General features: G+C 36.5%; 1 protein-coding gene across 1 annotated transcript in view; it reads left to right on the top strand.

The window, feature by feature from the left end:
* IKZF3 (IKAROS family zinc finger 3) overlaps nt 1–22,333 on the top strand; it is a 74,600-nt gene that overhangs the window by 6,000 nt on the left and 46,267 nt on the right. Inside the window, exons 2-3 of the mRNA XM_006176341.2 lie at nt 14,783–14,836; nt 16,915–17,016. Coding sequence (XP_006176403.1) covers nt 14,783–14,836; nt 16,915–17,016 — 156 coding nt within the window. The remainder of the gene's footprint in view (nt 1–14,782; nt 14,837–16,914; nt 17,017–22,333) is intronic.

Below are 22,333 nucleotides of genomic sequence, written 5' to 3'. Positions count from 1 at the left end.
TTTTTTTCTTGTGCATATTTGCTTATGTAAAATTATTTAAATGAGAATACCACTAACTCTCCTATTCCCTGTATTTAATTAAGTGCCTATAAAGGCTTAGGCTAAGATGCTTGAGACATGCTTTTGTCACTGTGTAGTAATCAGCTCCTTAATGACAAGAACATGTCGTGTGGTACATCATGATTATATATAATATATTATATATTATACATTTAAAGAATACTGAGTGCAAGGCTGGAGTATCTCTTGCCTGATTTTATGTTCAGAATTAAAGAATATGGGCAACTATTAGATATTTTAAAACAAAGATTATTTAACACGCTCTTTCAAGTTTCAGGGAACAGTTTAACTAAAAACTATTCTAAAATAATAAGGCAAAACCCTTGGAAGTGGTAATAGTTTTTATATGTGTGCATCTTCATTGGTTTTCATATTGGCAAATAAGACAAAATATATGGACTAATTTACAAGTTGAAGCTGACATAAAGTTGCAACTTTCATCCGTAACTAGATTTTTAGTTTTTGTTTATTAAAACAACCTTATTATTATCATTGTTTGGGTTTTTTTTAGTAGTTAGTATCTATTTGAACTTATTATAATTGTATATTACGAAGATATCACTTTATCTTTTTTTGTATGGTAATCAGTGTAAGATTTCATTTGAAAAAAATTAAGTGCTTCTTTAAGAAAAAGTTTAAAAGCTACTGGTATAGAAACAGATGCTTTCCTACTAAGTAGTCTTTGGATGCCAGTATTGCTTAAGATTCAGCAAGTTCTAAGGAAACTATGACTGTCAGAAATTAAACCCCTGGTCCCTTTGGTTATACAACTTCCTTTGTAGGACAGAGCTTCCTAACTTCATTTTGCTACTCTGGATATTTTGCTCTACCATTCAGACTCTGAGACATAGACAGCCCATTGGCTTACAGGAAATATTTGTCTAAAGCAGTCGTATGCCAGTGGATTCAAGGGAGTCAGGGGAGAGAACTTACTCAGAACTGGCATAAACCAGGAGTTCTCGAACTCTCTTGGTTTGCGAATCATTTCAGCAGGACAAAAGAGTTTATGGTCCATCCTAACCAACACACTTCTGCTTGCCATCATGAAAACTAAATTCTCCAGAGTTAATAGGAATATTTTTGTGAGTAGATGCAAAAATTAGGATGAGACACCATTGTAACATTTTTCATGCATTCTGAAAATAAAACCGTGAACTTCTTTGATAAACAATAATTTAGTATAAAATGGATCCTTGGCATTGATGAATGTAACTTGCTAGTTTGACTCTTTGTGAGTGATCCTGAAGGAATACAGTAATGCACAGTAATTTGTAAATGTTACAGCTTTTGTAACATTTTAGATAGGATAATGTATATAAAAGTCCTAGCTCAGATTTGAATCAGTAGGACTGGGAGACCAGAATACACAAACAAGTATATAGCTTTGAAGTTAACCAAGCCAACAGCATCCATGCACATCTTAGTAAGAGAAATTTGGAAATTCTCAAAGGACTCCATAGTTATTTGTTGCAAACATCAATGACCTAAAGTGGTCCTATTTACCCCAGACCTGATTATAGGTAGTCAAATTTGGGGATGGAGGTACATATATAATAGCACAAGTAATGATTAAACAATCTGATGTTAAGAATTAATATAGTGCTTATATATCTTATAGCTGCTATTTCTATACAGTGATACTTGATAATTGTATGATGGCCCCTAGAAGTGTTCTAGTCAGCCTCACAGTTGAGCAAGAATTGGGATGAGACATAAAAACAAGACAAAATTGTTTTTTTGTAATCATCAGAATACCCTTTTGTACCAAAATCTTATGTAGGACAGATGTTCCAGGCGGGAGAGGGGAGAGGGCAAGAGACCACTGCCTAGGCCTGCCTAGCTGTTGACCCTTTCCTTCCTCTGCCACAGATCAGCCCCTGTGGCAGCCTTTCAGAACTCTGGAGTGCCACAGGACACATTTTGAAAACTACTGATTCAGACCGTTCCATGTTTTTTCTACTGGTAACCCTGTATCTAGACTTTCCTCTTTGAATCCATTTTGAGGATTGCTGCCAGAGTGATCTTCTGAAAGTATCAAGTTATCCCCCTACTCAAAAACCATTTTAAGTATTTCTTAGTTGGGCATTTAAAATAATCCACAATGTGGCTTCACTATACCTTGCCAGTGGTATCATGTCTTCTAATGTGGTTATTTCACACTGCTTAGTATTCCTTGAGCGTACATTGCTTTTCCTTAACTCTCATGTTTCTAATTCTCTTCAAACTCAGGTCCAAGAGTGAACTCATTGTCTCTCCAACCCAAACCAACTTCTCAACACTATTAATATCACCACAGTTGTGCCATTATTGTCCATCCCAAATGCCATGTCTTTGAGGAAGCTGTCCCTCGTCCTAGGTTGGAATCATTCCCTTTTCTGAAACTTGATAACATTTTATGTCTATCTAATGATTTATAGAACCTAACTCCATTTTATGTATAAACATGAAGTATTTTTTGCATTGTTTTAATACAATTTAAATTATCTAAGAATGCAACTGCTACATAAATTAGGAGATGATTCTTTGTTTAGTTCAGAGCTGAGATACTTTTACCATTATTGATGCAGCGTATATCCTGCATTTTTTATCTCTTGCTTTCGTGGTGATTCTACAAACACATCTATCTTTTTATCATATCTTCTAGAATAATTGCTACTTTGACTCTTTGTGAGTGATCCTGTACATTTACATATTGAAATACTAATCATTTTATTATCAATTTATTTCACCTTTATGTTACAGTTAGGGCTTTATTTTTTAAAAAGCTTATATGTGTGGATAGGTTATACTTAATTTATGATGGTAAAAGAAGTATTTATTATAAAGTGTTTTTTCTAAAAGGAGGGGCATTTGGTCTTGGTAAGGTTGAGAACCACTCTAAGTTTACTGAACTACAAGAGACCAGCTGTAGTCTGAATAAGATAAGGTGTACGAAAATCACCTAGCATCCTGCTAGACACAAAGTTAGGGCCCAGCAGATGTTCGGTTTAGTTCATAAATCATTTACAAGGATCCTTTAGACCTTTGCTAAGTATGGTCTATGGACCAGCAGTATTGGCAACATCCGGGATGTGTTATAAATGCAAACTTTCAGGCCAGACTTGCTGAATCAGAATCTGCATTTTAACAAGGTTCCTAGGGAATTCTTGTGTGCACTAAATTCTGATAAACATTGCCTACAGTTTTAGAAGTATTGGTAAAATTCATTATCACTCTCATAACACATGTTGGATTAGTGGTGGATCATCTTTATATATGTATTTAAAATATATTTTTTATTGCTTAAATGCTGGTTTTAAAACATAGCTGAGCAGTGAAAGTTTTACAACATTTAATTTTGACTTACTTTGTAACAACATTCATAACACAGTATAATTCAAAAGTCAGAAATATTCATTCATTCTTCATTCAAAAAATATTGAATGTCTGTTCTGTCCCATGTATGCAAAATATTGGCAATAAGATGGTGAACAAGACAACAGTGCTTTTGCCCTTACGGAATTTACAGTCAGATGAGGAAGGTATGTTCCCAAACAAATAAATATTCTTTAAAAAAATTAAAATTATGCTAAGTGTTATGAAGGAAATAAAATGTGCTAAAATGGAGAATAATGGTTGGGGACAGGGTTGGTGAATCTCTCCTCTAAATAAAAGGTCTGGCAAGTTTGGTGGTCCTCAGTACATAGATGATACTTAGCACCATGGGAATGACTGGGGTCACCTAAAGAGACAATGTATTGTGAGAAGGGAGCTCAGGATTGAGCCTTGAGAAGCATCTAATTTAAGTGGTCAGGTAGAGGAGGAGGAGCCAGCAAAAGAGAAGCAGCTGTGGCAAGACTGGAGAAAAACCAACAGGGTGTGGTGTAACAGAATTCAAGAGAGGAGAATGTTTTATGAAGGAGTGGGTGGTCAGCTATGTTGAATGTTGCTGGAAAGTCAAGTAAGGTGAGGACAAAAAGTGTGGGTTGATTTTTGGCAACATAAAACTTGCCAGTGACCTTAACAAAAGTGGTTTTTGTGCAGTGGTGGGGATGGAAACCAAATTGAAATGGTTAAAGCAGAAACAGGAATAGAGGAAGTCAAAACATTTATACAGACCATTTTCCCTAGAAGTTTAGCTAGGAGGTGAAAGGGAGAAATAAGTGCTGGAGAGAAATGTGGATCAAAAGATTTTGTTTGTTTGTTTGTTTTTGTTTTCCAAAGATGAATGACACAAACTATCTGTAGCCTAAATTTATTGGGGAAAAAAAAATCAAAGATCAAAATAGAAACAGATCTTGAAATCTCAATTCTCAGGAAAATTTGATCAGCTATTTTTGTTACTCAGAAGTTACTTTTTAATTTTTATTTTAAGATATCACCAAAAATATATTCATATTTAGTTGGCACATAACATGTAAATAAATTTCCTCGCCATGAGAATTTTTATATGGTGCCCATTCAATGGATGGTTGGTATAGATGTAATCCATAAAGACTCTATAGAAGAATCCTGAGTAACCCTTGAAATTCAAACTTTTTTCAAAAGTGGGAAGATCCTTCTAAAATTCCATTTCTAAGGTTTGGCATTTTATTTTATTATTTTTTAATGGAGGTACTGGGGTTAGAACCCAGGACCTAGTGCATGCTAAGTATGCACTCTATCCCTGCACTATACCTACCTCCCCCAGGTTTGGCATTTTAGATATTTGAAAATGTTTGTGTTCAATAGATTTTTTTAAAATTAAGGAATAACTTATATAATGAAGTATATATTTCTCATGTATATAGGTTGGTTGATTTTTACCTATATACACACCTTCCAGGTTAAGATATGAAATATTTGTATTCCACCAGAAGATTCCCTTGTGCCCATTTATAATACCTCCCTTCACCCCAAGTAAAATGCTATTCAGACTTCTGCCATCATAGATCAGTTTTCCTCTTCTTGAATTCCATATAAATCATACTGTATGTACTTTATGGTGTCTGGCTTCTTTTGCTTAATATACTTTTGAGATCCATCCATATTGTTCCATTTATTAGTAGTTCATTCTCTTTTATTGTTGAGCAGTATGAGCATACCACATTTGTACTGTTGATGAACATTTGATTGTTTCCAGTATTTATCTATATGTTGAACATTCTTTTTTTCTTTCTTTCTTTTTTTTTTTTTGAGGGAAAAGGTAATTAGGTTTATTTATTTATTTACTTACTCAATAGAGGTACTGGGGATTGAACCCAGGACCACGTGCATGCTAAGCATGCACTCTACCAATTGAGCTATACCCTCCCCTTTATATGATGAACATTCTTATACATGTCTTTTGGTGAACAAATACATTCATTTCTTGGATAGATACCTAGGACTAGCATTTCTGGGTCATAGGGTGGGTGTATATTTAGCTTCGATACATACTGCCAAACAGTTTCCAAAATGGTTGGACCAGTTTACCCTTCCATAGTGTCTGAGAGCTCCAGTCGTTCCACATTTTGTCAACACTTGCTATTGTCAGTCTTTTTAATTTTAGCCATTCTGGTGGGGGTGTAGTGGCCTTTCATTGTGGTTTTAATTTGCATTTTCCTGATGAGTAATGATGTTGAGTACATTTTCGTATGTTCATTGGCTGTTTAGATATCCTCTTTCCTGAAGTGCTGTAAGTCTTCTGTACATTTTTTTTTAAGTTGTGTTGTTTGCACTTTTCTTATTGATTTCGTAGGCACTTAAAGTTTTGGAAACATGTACTTTGTCAAATGTGTATTGCAAATATTTTCTCCAAGTCTGTAACATGCTTATTTATTTTCTTAATCTATTTGATAAATAGAATTCTTAATTTTATCAAAGACTAATTTATCACTTTTTTTCTTTTGGGATTAAGTGCACGTTATGTCCTGCTTAAAAAATCTTTGCCTATCCAAGGCCATGAAAATATTCTCTTTTGTTTTCCTCTAGAAATTTGATTGTTTTAACTTTCACATTTAGATCTATTACCTACTCCAGATTAATTATTCTGTTTTTGATTCCACCTATTTTATAATAGAAACTAGCCATTTTACAGCTACAGAATCAAAATCTTACTTGGAATATGTTGGATTCAATCACATTAGCACAGTTTTTAAAAGTATCAATTGACATGAAATACCCATTCTTCCTTTTCTCTCTGCATGTTCGTTTGCTGGCATGTGATATCCTTGGTAAAATACAAATATATTTATTTTTCTACAACTTTAGAGTAACTGATCTTTCAAGGAAAATAACACTAGATATTGAATTTGTTGTTTTAGACCTGTGCCCTATAATCTATAATTTCTTCACTAGACATTTAATCTAGAGAAAAAATGGAATATTTTGTAAAAAAGGGTAAGGTAAGAGGTATTAAAATGGTAGTGTGGGCTGTATTTGATCTGATGTTCTCAGACAATTAACCTCGATATTTCTTACCTTTACATTAATCCAGGAAAGAAGAGAAGGAGATATTTCATGGTTGGAGAGATTGCTCTGATTTTTAAGTCATGCTCCCTTTTTAATATCTTCCTTTTCTCTCAATCATAGTCACTTGAGGTGTTTGAAATTAATTGAGTTTAAAATTTCTTCTAGTTTTGACCTTCTTCTAAGATCTATAATCTATACAAGAAAGCATTTTAAAACATTATTTCAATTCTTTGAAACAAAGGTGAATCTCAAGAAACGAATCCTGCTTCTCTTCATAAGGTGTCACTGACATTGTACCTTTGGACAATTATATGACTTTATATTTTTTTGTCATTCTTTGTGTCTTAAATTTTGTCTGTAAAATGGGGAGAATAATAAATGCCATTGCACCTGTTTATCTTCCCGAAATGCTATGAGATAATATGAAATCTCATTTAACCTCCTGAGCTAAGTGCTTGATGCCACATTTTTGGAGGACCACAGACAAACAAAACCAGGTCCAAAAGAAAGCTCTCACTACGGTTAGGGAACTGACTGGTAGCATTTGTATAATAACTTATTCTGGATGTTCCCAGAAAGCTGAACTAGGACCTGAAACGGACAGTTTAGGAAATTTGAGTTCCACTACATTTAAGGAGGAACTTTTAAAGCATTACAGTTTTTCTGAAATGGAAAGACATAACTTCTGATTCTTGGAAGTGTCTAAGCAGAGGCTTACAACCCAAATAGGGAGATACTGAAGGAAATTCAAGTATCAGATAGCAGAGAAAGCAGAGATAAGATAGTTAAGATATCCTCTCCCATTCTAATATTCTAATTTCATCGGTTACAGGGATCATTTTTTTTACCCAGAACTGTTCTTGTGATGGTAAGATTCCAGGAATGATTGTATGTGGTAGCAATAAAGAGAACTCATGAAGGACCTTTCAGAAAGAGTAGCTAACACTTCTGTGCCACATTTATGGTCCTGAGTGTTAATGTTACAATTATGAATACATCTTTGTAGTCAGTGACTCCATTTCCATAGTTTTTAGTTAAAAAGTAAAAGTGGACTTTTTAGATTAAAAAAAAAGGTAAGGGGATAGAGGAATCAGTTTACTGTTATAAAGATAAAGAGGAACGTTGACATTCAGAGACAGCTTTCTGGCAGCTGGCAGACTCGGGGCAGGATTCTTTCTGAGATTGACATTTTGCTCTCCTTTAACTTCTTTATCTCCTACTGGAAAAACAGACCAGCAAGTTGGAATCTGATCTCAAAACTAAGAGTAGAACTTTACTAGCTGGTATTCTTAATTGAATGATAATTACTTAATAGTATCAAAATAAAGGCAAGTTTATAGCCATTCGAGTTAAAAATATGATTGCAGATATTGTTACTAATGTAAATATTTGATTTTGTTCATAGATAACCTATTATTCACATGTGAATTTTGATAAAATTTCAATTAACCAGACTCCTGCCATTTCCAAGTTTATATTTTATTTGTAATCTACCCCTTTTCATTTTGCACCACATAAAATGCTAGAATCTCTGAAGGAAAAAAACCCTTTAACAAAAATTCTAACTAGTGAAAAAATTTTAAACAGCATCTTTGTCAAAGAAAAGAGAATCTGAAGCAATAAAAACAAATTTGAAATTGTCATGTCTCAGTAAGCAATGTGATGAGGCTTGTTTTCAATACTGGTAGAAAACTATTTGAGATTGCCAGTAAAGCTTTGAATTTACAGAGTGCTTGGAAGGCTACAAAAGAAATAACCTTTAACTTTTACAGTCCAGTATATATGTGTGCTATATCAGTAACAGAATAGTTATGCTTTTACAAGATGTGTTATTTAAGAGAAAAGATGTCAATGGAAAACACTTAACGATTCATTTAAGCCTAAAACATATCAGGAAATTGGTTAGTTGTGGGAAGAGCAGGAGGGCAAATGATATGAAAGTGTTGATCAGAGTTTTCTTCTAAATTATAATTTTGACTTTTAGATGAGAAAGAAAAATGGGTTTATCTAATGATATAAAAAAATCCTAATGTATATGCTAGGTATGTATTTGTATGCATATGTATAGGTACCTTCTAAAATGTTACATCTGAATGTTTGGCATCATGTGTTTTTTTTTTTAACCCTCTGAAAAGTCACATTAATTTTTTAATCGGTTAAATTTGTAAAATGCTTTGTATGAAAGGTACTGTCTAAATCTTTTATCTCTTTGATTACTGCATTAATGGAAATTGCAACTTTTCCTTGAAATTCCAATTGCAAAAGTTTTAGAAATGTTGATAGAAGATTGTAATTGTTAAGATGTTTCCTAGTATAATATCTTTAGAATTTTGGTTGAAATTTAATTTTTATGAATTAAGTATTGATTCATTAAAATCATATTAATTTATCAAACCATAAAATGGTTTGATTTACTTCTTTTTTCCTGATTCAGAGTTTGAATGTTTGTTTTCAAAGAAATAGCTTTGCAGTGAGTGGTATCCCAGGCAGCAGCAAGATATTCTAAAATCTAGAGCAGACTTATTCAGTAGAATTTTCTGTGCTGGAAATGTTCTTTATCTGTGCTGTCCAATATAAAAGCTACTAGCCACATGTTCTATTGAGTACTTGAAATGTGGTTGGGTGACTGAGAAACTAAATTTTTAAATTTTAATTAACTTAAATTTAAACTTAACTTGGCATATGTGGCTAGTGGCTACTGTACAGTACAGTATTAGAGATAGTATTAAGAATAGATTTAGAGCAGATCTTGACAAACTTTTTCTGTAAAGGACCAGATAGTGAATATTTTAGGCTTTGCAAGTTGTACGGTCTCTGTGGGTTTTTTTGACGGTACTCAACTCTGCTGTTGTAGGACAAAAGCATCCAGAGACAACGCATAAATGAATGAGTTTGGCTGTGTTCCAATAAAACTTTATTTATGAATGCTGCAGTTCGAATCCTTGTAATTTTCAAGTTGCATGAAACAGTATTATTCTGATTTTTTTCAACCATTTAAAAGTGTAAAAATCCCTCTTAGGTCACAGGCTGTACAAAAACAGGTGATAAGCTGTAGTTTGCAGAACCTTTATCTAGAATGTCCATAAGTATCAAAGATAGAGATGTAAAAGTCCACGTGTTCATTTATTGAGTGATCATCACAAGTGGACACTAATTTGGAAGCTGAAGATATAGCAAAGTAGTAATAAAAAATAACATTCAACATCCTTTTACTCATGGAGTTTACATTCCGGTGCAGGAGACATATCTAAAAAATGAACAAATATATGTCAAGTGGTGACAATGAAGAAATCTTAGGAAGAAAAGTAAAGCAAAGTAAGAGAAAAGGAAGTGACAATGGAGGATGACATTTCACATTAGAGTAGTTAAGTAGAGCTTGTTTGATAAGGTGACTTTTGAGCACACACCTGAATGAAGAAAGTAAGTGGGTCAGGTGACTATTTAGAGGAAGAGGATTCCAGTCAGAGGGAAGGGCAAAAGCAAAGGCCCTGGGGCAGAAGCGTACTTCTCCTACTCAAACAACAGGAGAGTTGTAGAAAATTGATGAGATTTGTATTTCAACAACAAAAAAACCCACTTTGGAATTCTTCCTTCGTTGGCATCAAATATTTAAAAACAAGCATATTTCTATCAAAAGCAATATAAGGACCCTTCCTTCTTAACTTTCTGGAGCATTCTTTTTGGACAATAGCTGCCAACTGGTTAAAAAGACCCCAGTAGACACCATCAAATGGAAACTTTTTCAAAGCTTTTTTAGACTAAAGTATGAAGGAATTACAAAATGGTCCATTAAAAACTGAAAAGTTTTTGCTGCACTTAGAAATATTTAACAGGTTTCTGGTCTTTAGATGGGAATTCCTTTACCATCTATCTACTCCTGGACTTCATGTTTTTATAAAGACCCTTGAGTTTAGGGGAAAAAATGCATTCCAGTTTATTTTGTCCTTGTGTTTTAAGTATTTTTTAGTACCTAAGAAGAAACATCCATGTAGCCTGATTACAGATGGTGTTAATGTCTCCTTTAAGTTCTAAATACTCATGTAGTCAGAATCTCCTTTTTCTCTTGGAAACTGTACTCAGTTACTTCTGGTGTTATTCACAGCACACAAAGGCTGCTTGAAAAAAATACTGAGAGCTATTTAAATGTCATTGTCAGAGGTTTAAAAGGTTCAGGGGATCAGGACCTTTTTCCTTTAGGTCACCAAATCAAAAGCCATCTTACTGTGTAGTAACTAAAAGATGTTTTCACATGAAGATTGCTCATGTGAAACTTTTGAGATCGTTTTCTTTCTTTTTTTCCTGTTAAGAATCCCTTTAGTGTGCAGTTAAAAGTTTCACAGTTAGCTTTTTTAAACTAAAAAAAAAAAAAAAAAAAAGAAAAGAAAGAAAGAAAGAAAAGAAAAAAACTATCAAACTTACAGAAAAGTTGCAATACAGTACAAAAAACCTGTTTTTTTTCCGGAAATTTTGAGAGTAAGTTGCTGACGTGAAATCCTCTCACCCTTGAATACTTTAGTGTGTATGTTCTACGTTCTCCTACATAACCACAAAACAACCATCCAAATCAGGAAATTAACACTGGTCCATTACTACCATTTAATCTTCAGGCCCCATTCAGATTTCTCCAGTTGTTTCTATAATGTCCTTGACTTCAGGAAGATTCAGCTCAGAATCACACACTGCATTTAGCTGTCACACCTCTTCAATCTCCTTCAGTCTTAAATAGTTCCTCAGTCTGTCATGACCTTGATGCTTGAGGATAAGCCAGTTATTTTATAAATTATCCCTCAGAGTTTATTTCCTCATGTTTTGCTTACTTGACAAGAATATCACAGAAGTGATGCTGTGTTCTTTTCATAATCGGGAGCACATACTTTTCATTTGTCCTGTTACTGACGATGATCACTTTGCTCAGTTTTAGTAGTGTCTACCAGGCTCTCCACTATATAGTTTCTCTTTTCATCCTTGAAATAAGAAGTTATTTTGAGGAGAAGCACTTTAAAACTCTATAAATACTCCATTTGTTACTACACTTTCAATTTATTCACTTACTTATTAATGTCAATATGGACTCATGAATTTCTATTCTTTTTCAATACTATCGTTATGATTTTGATGCTCTTTTGTCTCAGATTTGGCCAGTGCAAACCCCTTCAAAATGATTTCTATATTCTCTTAGTTCTGTGAGCACTTCCTTGCTTTCTGGAACAACAAAATGTTCCAGACTCACCTGCACTTTCCCTGCCCCAGCCCTGGAGTCAGCCATTTCCCCAAGGAGTCTAGGTCATTTAAGTTGAGAATGAAATTTGGAAGATTATCTGTGTATGCTAGAAGCTGGGGTGGTGTCCCTCCTCCTAGGCGCTCTCAGTGGACAGGGCTAGAGAGTATATGTGTGTATACCTTATATATACACACACGTTTATGCCTATATTTTGTATCTATATATGGTAGAAGCTATGTGTTCCTGCCAATACTTCTGTTTCCAATATGGTACCACAGGTTTCTATATTTTTAACTCGCTTCTCTGACAGAGAAAAACCTGGGTCTCATTATCCTTATTACAGTTTTCGTATTTGATCAGTCCTCCTTTATATAACCAATCATCCATTGCCACTGCCATCCTCTCTTCAGAGAAGTTGCTCTCCTTGCCTCACTTGGGTTCTGACACCCTGTACCACAGCCACTGATCAGTGTGGACACTCTTTTCAGCTGTTGGGGTCTGACATCTCAGTGCAAGGATGCCCCTAATATGTAGATGCCCTCCACCCCACTCGAATTCTGGCACTTTGCGCTCCCATTCACAGAGGTTCTCCTCATTCCATTTGGGCTCCATGGTGCCAGCCCCCACTGTCTCTGTGTGGGTGCCTTGCTCACCCTGTTTAGTCTCTGAAACCGCACACCAGACCACCCCCAGGCATAGATGTCCCCTTCACTGTGCTCAGGCTCTGACTCCTCATCCCTTACTTGGATACCCTCTTCATCCCTCTCAGACGCTAATGCTCCAAGTCATGTAATTCTCCTGCATGGGTGCCCTTCTTATCCTGCTCAGGTTCTGACTTCCCATATTGGCTACCTTCATGTAGAATCCCTCCTGATCTCATTCAGAATGCCCACCCCACGCAGGCACACTCTTCATGCTGGTTGGTCTCCAGCAGCCTGCCCCGGCCTGTTCCCATTCCTGGCATGGACGTTCCTTTCCCCCATCTTGGGTTTTGACACCACGTACCAGGCTACCCATTTGCTTACTTAAAAAATATGTGTATTTTCTCTGCCTTTATGCTTTGCTGCTAACATCTATTGGGTGACATGTTAAATTTTTAAATTAGTATAGACTGTACATATAGTGACCGTATTTTTCAAAACAAAAATTGGAATATGACTGAAGTGTAGTATAGAATATTTGAAAGTAGTTCTATCCTGAACAGTTTTGGGTATATAATCACTAGTAAAGAACAAAGGAGAGTTTCAATTTCGAGTAATGGAGGAACATGTCTTATTGAACCAAACTTCCAACAGATAACAAAATACAGATTCTGGACAAAATATAGAAAGGCTGTTACTTGCACGGATTGGAAAACAAACAAAAGCCAACCTTTTTTATGGTATTTTTGCCCAAGGGAAGGCCTCAGTTTTAGCCTCAGGGTGACCAAAACACAGTTTTATTGGTTTAAAAAATCATAGCAATCATAGTACTGGGAAGTAAAGGGAGAAATCCTAGAATGTGTGTAAATTCTCTGGCTGGACTAAATCTTTAGCTAATCCTTGAACTACACATATATGGGTCACATCCTGAGCAATCCATCTGAGGCTAAAGTGACTGAGCAGAGATTTACGCTTCTGCAAGAACAACCAACTTGTCCCAGTTTCCCTGAGACTGTAAAAGTTCTGTAGTCTGGGGAAACCCTCAATCCCAGATATAGTGGGGCATTTGGTTACCCTAGCTGCTACCCACCACAAGTGACACAGAATTTGAGTTTATGTTAACTATACACTTTAAAAAGCAAAATAAACAAAGAAAAACTTCTATACTCTTGAAAGGAACATAACAGCTCCAGAAATTCTGTAACATATTTTTGTAATGTCCAGGGTACAACCCAAAATTATTTGGTCATATGAAGAAGCAAGAAAATGTGACTCATACCCAAGAGAAAAGGAAATCAAAGGTGCTGATCCCAAGTTGACATAGATTTTGGAATTGGAAGACAAGAATCTTAAATAGGTATAATGATTATACTCAAAGATGCAAAGGAAAATATGCTTATAATAATTAACAAATAGGAAATTTCAACAAAGAAACTATAAAAAAACAATGAAAATTCTAGAACTAAAAATTACATTATCTGAAATAAAAACTCATTGGACAGGCTTGACAACAAATTAAGATGACAGAAGAAAGAGTAAGTGAACTTGAGGATTTATCAATGAAAGTATTCAATCTGAACACCAGAAGAAAACATTGGAAGGAAAAAGAACAGAGAGAGCCTCAGGAAGCTGTGAGAAAATACGAAAAAGTCTAACATACACGTAGTTGAAGACCTAGAAGAAAAAGGAGCAAGAAAATGGAAGAGAAAAAGTATTCCAAAAAACAGTGGCTGAAAATTTCTCAGGTTTGATGAAAAACATAATTTTATAGATAAGTTCTGTAGACCCAAGTGAGATAAATTCAGATAAAATCACACCTAGGCATATCATAGTCAAACTGCTGAAAACCAAAGGTAGAGAGAAAATCTTGACAGCATTTAGAGAAAAAAAATACATATGGGAAAACATCAGTACAAATGTTCTCATCAGAAACAATAGAAGCTGGAAGATAGTGGAATGCTGTCTTTAAAGGGCTGGAAGAAAACTGTCAACCCATCATTCTATGTCAAGTAAAAATATCCTTCAAAATTGATGGCAAAAATAAAGATATTTCCAGAAAAATGAAAACTAAGCAAAGTTGTCACTTACACAGTTGCCCAACTAGAAATACTAAAGAAAGCTCTTTACTAAACAAAGACAACACCAGGTAGGAATTCAGATCTTCATGAAAAAATAAAAAGTACCAGAAAGTTTACGTATGTGGGTAAATATAAAGTACTAATTTTTTCATCTTAATCACTTTAAAATATAATTGCTGTCTAGATGATTCCTTTTATTCTCCTTGAGGCACCTTTTAGGGAGGATATAGGGAAAAAAATAGTCCAGCTCCGAAGAGGAGCTGGACTATTTGCTAAGTCTTCCAAAACGATGTCTTTATTTAATTGAGAATGCTCAAATCTGAAAAAAATTTACTCTAAGTAGCTAATATTTATAATCCTTTTCTTTTCAGATATAAAACCAAATGTGGAACTGAAAAGCACTCAGGAGCAGTCTGTGCCCACAGGTAATGTCAGGTCTTTCCTCTCTAAAAATATACCTTTAGTGAATAGACCGAAGAAGGAGGAATATTGTGATTGCAGTAAAAATGTGTTGGGGAAAACAAATGTGATTGTCTCTTCTTGATACAAAGATAACCCATCTATTTAGATCACATGAGTTCCTTGGCATCACGGAGCCAAATCATACCACCTAATGTTAATCGCTGTTTTCTTTCTCTTCTAAAATTTTTTCAACTGATTGGTTTCAATAAACAGTTTTTGTTGAACAATACAGTAACTTATATTTGAACAACCTGTGCTTTTCACTCAAGAATGGTGGTCAGCAAGCTTTTTTTGGTAAAGGGCCAGATAGTAAATATTTTAGGCTTTGCAGGCTGTATATGGTCTCTGTTACATATTTCTCTGTCTATTTTTTACAACCCTTTAAAAATGTAAAAACCTGGGACCATACGAAAACCGGCCATGTCTGCATTTGGGCCTCGGGTCACCGTTTGCTGACCCCCTGCTCCAGAATAAACTATAAACATTTAAAATAATCTATTTCCTAAGAATAACTTCTGTGTTTTCTCCATTGATTAACTCATTTGAATCAAAGCTAATTTACCACTTAAATGCCTTGTTGTGTTACTGTAACCCTATGTTTTAGTTGAAACTGTACCTCATACTGGTTGTTCAGGTGCGCACTGTATGCCCATCATTTCAGGCCTGAGAAAAGTAAACTATTATTTAGAGCAGTATTTTAGAGTCCTTGTGTCTTAGAGTACATGTTATAATATGCAGAAATTAGAAACTTTACTGATAAATCAAAACCTGAGTCCATGATGACCACATTTTCAGGACCTCTTAATCATGGATTTTATGAGATCTATTTCCATTTCATTCCTACATTCCAGTAAAAGTCCTGCTTCGTGTGTTCAGTCCTGCCTGCAGCTAAAAGGATCCACTAGAGTTTCTAGTCACCTCTCCTACTTCAGCCCCTCCTTAGCGCCACCGGATTCCGTGTCTTTGACTATTTGTTGTATATAATAGGTTCTCAGTAAATATTTTATTGAATGTTGGAGAGGAGTTTGGTAGGAAGTGGGTATCTTTTCTGTTCATTTCTTTTGTTATCATCTTTTTGTTAAGCTCTCATGTTTAGATATGAAATAATTCCAGCTACATTGTTCCTTCTTCCTTCCTTCTAATATTATCAATATTTATTATAAAAATTATATTTTTGCTAAACTCCATTTTTAATAAGTTTGCTGTTTTACTTAACCATGCTTTTGTTATGTCTACTGCCTTTTACTTGCATATGCTTTGTATTTCCCTTAATCTCTTGTCCAAGTCTACATTACAGACTTGTATTACCTCTTGTCTAAGTCTCACATTATAGTTGTGGGCTTGTCTTATTGACATCTGCGAAGTATAAGCTCTTTGAAGACTTACGGAATTATGACATTCCTATCTGTAGCCCTGTCAACATTTAGTAAATGTTTGAAGAAGTAAAGGAACTTAGGGGCCAATATGTTTTCCACAGAATTACATTCATAATGTGAACAGAAAGGGAAAATAGAGTTTGGTATACAGAAGCTTACAGGCTTTCTCTCAGGAAAGCATCTTTCCCAAATTGAATTATGCCAGTATTTTCAGACTTTATTTGAAAATTTGTTTCAGACTTTATTTGTTATCACTATACATTAATATTAATAATATTTATATTAATTATGCTGTATATTATAATTATATTAATAGGTATAATTATATATTATATTAATATTTCTTGCTTATAACTAGCAATGGCATCCTACTGAATATTGTGAGGTATACCGAAGGAGAGAGAATTTCTATGCAGAAGAAACTTAAGTGCATTTTAACTCAGGCGAAAGAAATATTCAAGAAAATTATGTCTAATGGAAAAGCACATGAACCCTGGGCATATTTCTAAACCTCAAGAGGTTTCACATAGAGCCTACTTGGGGTATGTAAAAGGGATATCATCCATCACTAAGGGATTGGGTGAAGCTGAAATGGGAGTCTTAATACATGTTTATAAAAATCCTTTAAAATTGACTGTATCATTAAAATTCTTTTTATCTCCTAGAAGGTTCAGTGCTTTTGAATGACTACGATTTAACCAAACCTCATGAAACAGAAAATGTGGATGGTGCAGAAGGCCCAGCCAATGAAGATGAAGACATAGGAGGTGAGCCATAGTGTACAAACCAGAAACTAGAGATATGGTTGAGGCTCAATTTGGAGAAGAAATCAGGAAATATGCAAGGAAACTTGCATTTGTGGGTTGAGTTGGGAGAAATTCAGTATTGTTCACTTAACAGATATTTGCATTTAATCATTTGCTACAGGATAATTGCAAATTTTGAGAATTTAAGGTGCCTATTCAGTGTGCAAGTTATACTAACTTCATATTTCAATAATGTGTTTATTTTACTCTTTTCCATCATGAAAATTCTTGTTCGTTAGGAAAGGTTTGTCTGGGATGTTTTCCACCAGTTCTCCAATTCTCCAGACACCAACTGGGCATCCAACAATTCAATTCAATTCTTACGCTAGCTTCTAGAATTGGTGCAGAACCCACAGGTTAAGGGTTCAGTCTCACAAGACTGCCCTCCCTTCAGACAACAGTTGGAAGTACCAGGTCCCCAGATTACCTGCACTTCTGTTTAACTTGACCACAAATTCAGGATTTCCCACAACCACCCCTCAGGTTAGATAATTTGCTAGAATGACTCACAGAACTTAAGAAAGTACGTTACTTACTATTACTGGCTTGTTGTAAATGACACAACTCAGGAAAAGCCAAATGGAAGAGATGTGTGGAGCAAGGTATGGGCTGGGAGGGTGTGGAGTTTCCATGCCCTCTGTGGGGGCACCACCCTCCCAGCACCTTGATGTCCTCGCAGAAGCTCTCTGAATCTTACAGTTCAAGAGCTTTAATAGAGTTTAATATCCAGTCCTCCCTCCCCTTCCTGGAGGTTGGTGGATGAGGCTGAAAGTTCCAACCCTCTAATCACTTGGTCTTTCTGGTGACCAGCCCTTCCTGAGGCTGTCTAGGGGTTCCACACTAAGTCACCTCAGTAGCATAAACTCAGGTGTGATTGAAAGGGGCATGTTATGAAGAGCAAAAGACACTCTTACCACTCAGGAAATTCCAAGGGTTTTAGGAACTCTGTGCCAGAAACCTGAGACAAAGACCAAATATATATTTTGTCTTTGACCATGAATCTCTTACAGCAAAAGGATCATAAAAGTCAAAAGATATTGGCACATTACTAGAGTCACATTCAGTCTGTAATAATTAGTCCAGTCTATCATCACTTCATATCATCAGACACATGAAAATGTCTCCCAGGGTGAGACCAGTCAGATTTGCAGGCTTCCATTTGATCTTGTCAGCTTCCAGAGACAGCCGTGGTCTCAGCAATACATGGTTTCAACTTCTCTAGCATCCCTTATTCCCTTGCTCTGAGCCCCTCTTGAGATTGTAATATAAATTGGATTTCCTCTATTACATAACCCATTGATTCATTCCTTTACCCTTAACTACTATTCCTCCTTCTCTCCATTTATTTATACCTAAATTTTTCCACCTCTGAGAGGAGCTTTAGATTCAGCCACTGTGCTGGTCTAGATTTCAGGCAATAATACTAGTCTAGTAATTACTTCCCCTTCAGTTCACTTCTATTCCGATACATAGAGTTACTTAGGTACAGAACGAGTGGGCTATTTTTACCGCCAAGCAATAGCTGCATTCAGTGTTAACCTCGGTTTTGCCAAATGGAGTGAAGGCACAGCCCACCCTTTCAGGCCTTTAGGAATTCTGACATAAGGGTTTAAATCTATAGTTACAGTTTCTTGCTTAGGAATCATCCCTATTTATGGCTCTTGTAGTTATGCCCCAGTCCTGTGACCACAGGGCATCAGATAGGAAAGAGAAAGTTGAGATATGTGGGGAAGGAAAAAAAAGTACAGTTATCATACTAGTCTTTTCTCCCCTTGGGAAGAACCATGTCATTATCTTCCTCCCATGGGAAAATTGCACAGTCATACTAGCAGCCTGTCCCCACCCCCTCTTCCCCAGATCCACCAGAGGGACAGAGGGATCTGTCTAGTGAGGACAGCACTGCCATAGCCCCTCTTATGTTGAGTGTGAACACACACTCATGAAGACATGTAAACCAGCCCTTCCTGTCTACATCTCCCCCTGTTCTAAACAACCCATGTTTCCACTGCCTAGTCCAGTTCTCTGTGAAACTGTTATTCTCAGGAGAATCTCTCTCTGCTCACTCATTGTTTGACATCATGAGTTGTAAAGTATGTCCCTTGGTCTGAAAAAATGTGATTTGGTGATCCAGACTGGTGCAATATCTTCTGTTTCAGTTCTTTTATAGCACACTGGTCATTTGCATCTACCACCAGGTAAGCAAAGCCCAGTCCAGAGTCAGTGTCTATTCTGTGCAAAGCCATGTGTAGCCCCACTAGGCTACTGGCATTCGTTCAGGGTAATCCACTTGCCAGCTATGTGTGAGGTCTTCCCCTGAGGAATCTCCCCCATTGCCATCTACAGCCTCTATTTCTTCTAGAACAGTTCTTGTTGGCATTTTGAGCCACAGAAGGTGCAAAAGCCATATGTCCAGATTCAGCCCTCTGTGCTGCTTTGGTCCCCAAATGTCTATCTGTTTCATGGACCCAGGTGCCCTCTTCAAGTTAATACACTGTAATATGCACTTGTTATTGGTCACTGTGCAAACCTGGAAGGGGGTTCTTCTGATGGGCATCAACCTGTCCTACTTTAATGTACTCCTCAAATTCCCATAGTGATTTCTATAGGACTCTGCCCCATATGGGCATCCCTTTAATAGATCAGATTTCCATTGCCCTCTGCCTGTCAATATTGGCAGGCTATTTGCCATCACTCATGAGTCAGATAAAAACCAAAACATAGAGGCTTTTATTATTGTCCAATTCTTCCATCACTGCTGGGAAAACAGCTTGTAATTCATCCCACCAAACCATTTGTTTTTACTTCTTCAATTGGAGTGGTAGTCTTCCAAACCAGATATTGGCCATTCGCCATGGAACTGCCATCCATGAACCAAGCAGCTCTTTGTTGGTCAGTCGAGAGCTGTTTATAGGGCACTGTCCAAGTAATGATAGAATCCAGCAGCTCCTCGCACAGTTCCAAAGTCAGTACTGGGAAAAAGGGGGCTCTTTACTTGTGAGCATCTCCTTTTTGCATTCCCTGTGTAGCATAATCCTGTATAAACCATTTCTATTTGATTATGGAACTCGTCTGGGCACTGCTCTCCCCATTAGAGCATTTTTATGACATCACCTAAGACATCATGGATATTTCAGATATTAAGGTTATTTTTTGTCCTGCAATCATAAGGGCAGTTTCAGTTAATGTCTGATGTTAGCCTGCTAATTGCCTCTCAAATAGAAATTCTCTATTCCATCATCCCAATAATTGTCCTTGGGAAGTGCTTGCAGGCTTTTGCCATGAGCCCCAATCTATGCTCCATGTAGAGCTATCACACGGAATTTGTCCGCACCAGCACTCCAGCTTCTCTTCTCTGCTGTGTGGACTTGGGCAATCTTAGCCATTCCCTTATAGCATGTCCAATTAATATTGCTAGAAGGATAGATTTACATGCCTCTTGTTTTACAGAACCAGTTCCCTAGTCAGATAAAACGTCCATCCCCATGACACATTCAGGTAAAGGAGATAAGTCCACTTCAGCCATGCCAGTTTTCCTCCAGACTTTCACCTTAATCCATCAGCCTTTGTATTCCTGACTGTAACCTGCATTAGGACATCATCAACAGGTTTTGGTTTTACAATATTAGGTAAGAGAGTTGTTCCCTAGTCAGACATACTGTCCATTCTCATAGAACATTCTGGTAAAGGAAACACAACTTCTTTATATAGCCTGTTTAAAACATCCCAATTTTCATCCAAACCTCCACCTTAATCCTATCAACCTTGCATTTCGATATTCTGTCAATCTAATTGAAGCCCCTTTTAGGGCTTCACTAACAAGTTTGGGTACCACAGGGCATGAGGCACCCATGTCAGGGAGTTCCAGAAACTTTTCTCCTCCACTCCCTGACCATTTTACCCTTTCATGTACAAAGGGCTTTGGGACCCTAGTGAGAGGTTGAGTCAAGGGACCCTGGTTCTTTTGTCATGACAAAGATTAATCTGTCTGACTACTGCCCTGGACAGTTTCTGGTCAGATTTCTCATTGCAGTCTTTGCCCTCTGGATTTTTATTTTCCTCTACACTGGAGTGAATAGAGTGGACTTATTTGGGGCCTTTTAATGTAAGGGAACAAACAGTGGGTCCCTTTGGTCCACCCAACCTTCCATAGTGCTGTATTACTAACACCTTTGTTTCAACTCCATCAATGTCCATTTTATTTATTCCATTTAATAACTATCTAAATATTTTCACCCTGCTGAGGTGAGTCCTTTGACTCTCCCCTTTGTTTTTCTTCTTTATTTTGATCCTATCAATATTTCCTTTATTCATCTTATTTCTTAGTAACCATTTACAATTTTCCACCTTGCTGAAATTGTTCCCTTGACTCTCCCTTCTCCCTCTCCTCATTTTCTTGTTAATTAACCTAATGTTTTTATTAGCATCTAAAAGACCCAAGAAGGGAAGCTGAGATAGAAGATTCAATAAGGCTTCTCTGACTGTTGCTTGATTTTGCAGCAGTGATGTTGACTGGGATCCCCACGCAAAAAAGTTCTGCTGTTTTGTGTTTTCTTAGCTTCTCTTTGTCTCTTTGGCTTCTATTCTTCACAGGGCCAATTATATTAACTGTATTTTCTTATTTTCTGTATTTTTGGTACTTTGATGTTTGGGAGTCTTACAGACTCAGAGAAAGACACCCTTCCCAGGGATGGCCAATTCTTAGGGATAGCAAAGGGCATGGCCAGGAACACGTTTTTCATATAGAAACCAATCAATTTAGAGTTTGTACCCCCTGCCCCCCAACCATCTCCCTATCTAAATCTCATGCACTAGCTAATATTTCCCCTGCTGGAAAACAACCCAGGGCAAGTACCAGACAACTAGAGACCACTCCTGTGTCCTGAAGCCTGCTGAAGTTATTCAGACCCTCCAATGCTAAACTATTTATCCTGCCTACTTTGCCTTTTCTCAGAAATTCCACCAAAGACTCTAGCCTGGGATTTCCCTTCTTCTTTTCTGCATCCTGACTGACACTGGTGCTTCCCCCTGTGACCCTGAGTGGTATGTGGTGACCCCCTCTGTGGGCTCTGTGGGTGTAATAAACTCTTCCTTCCATGCCTTGTTCTCAACTCCTCCTGTGGCTACACCAACTTTACCATACTCTCCAACATGTACATGCTTAGAACATCCCCTTAATCCACAGCATTTACCATGACCTGGGTAATAAACCTATTCAGTGAGTGAGTATCTTGGTTTTCATAAAGCCAATCCCATATGGCTTATATATGAAACATGTCAG

This window comes from Camelus ferus, chromosome 16 (genome assembly GCF_009834535.1).
Source record: "Camelus ferus isolate YT-003-E chromosome 16, BCGSAC_Cfer_1.0, whole genome shotgun sequence".
Taxonomy (NCBI): Eukaryota; Metazoa; Chordata; class Mammalia; order Artiodactyla; family Camelidae; genus Camelus; species Camelus ferus.
Note: the sequence above shows the minus strand (reverse complement) of the source record. Positions and strands in the feature narration are given on the sequence as shown.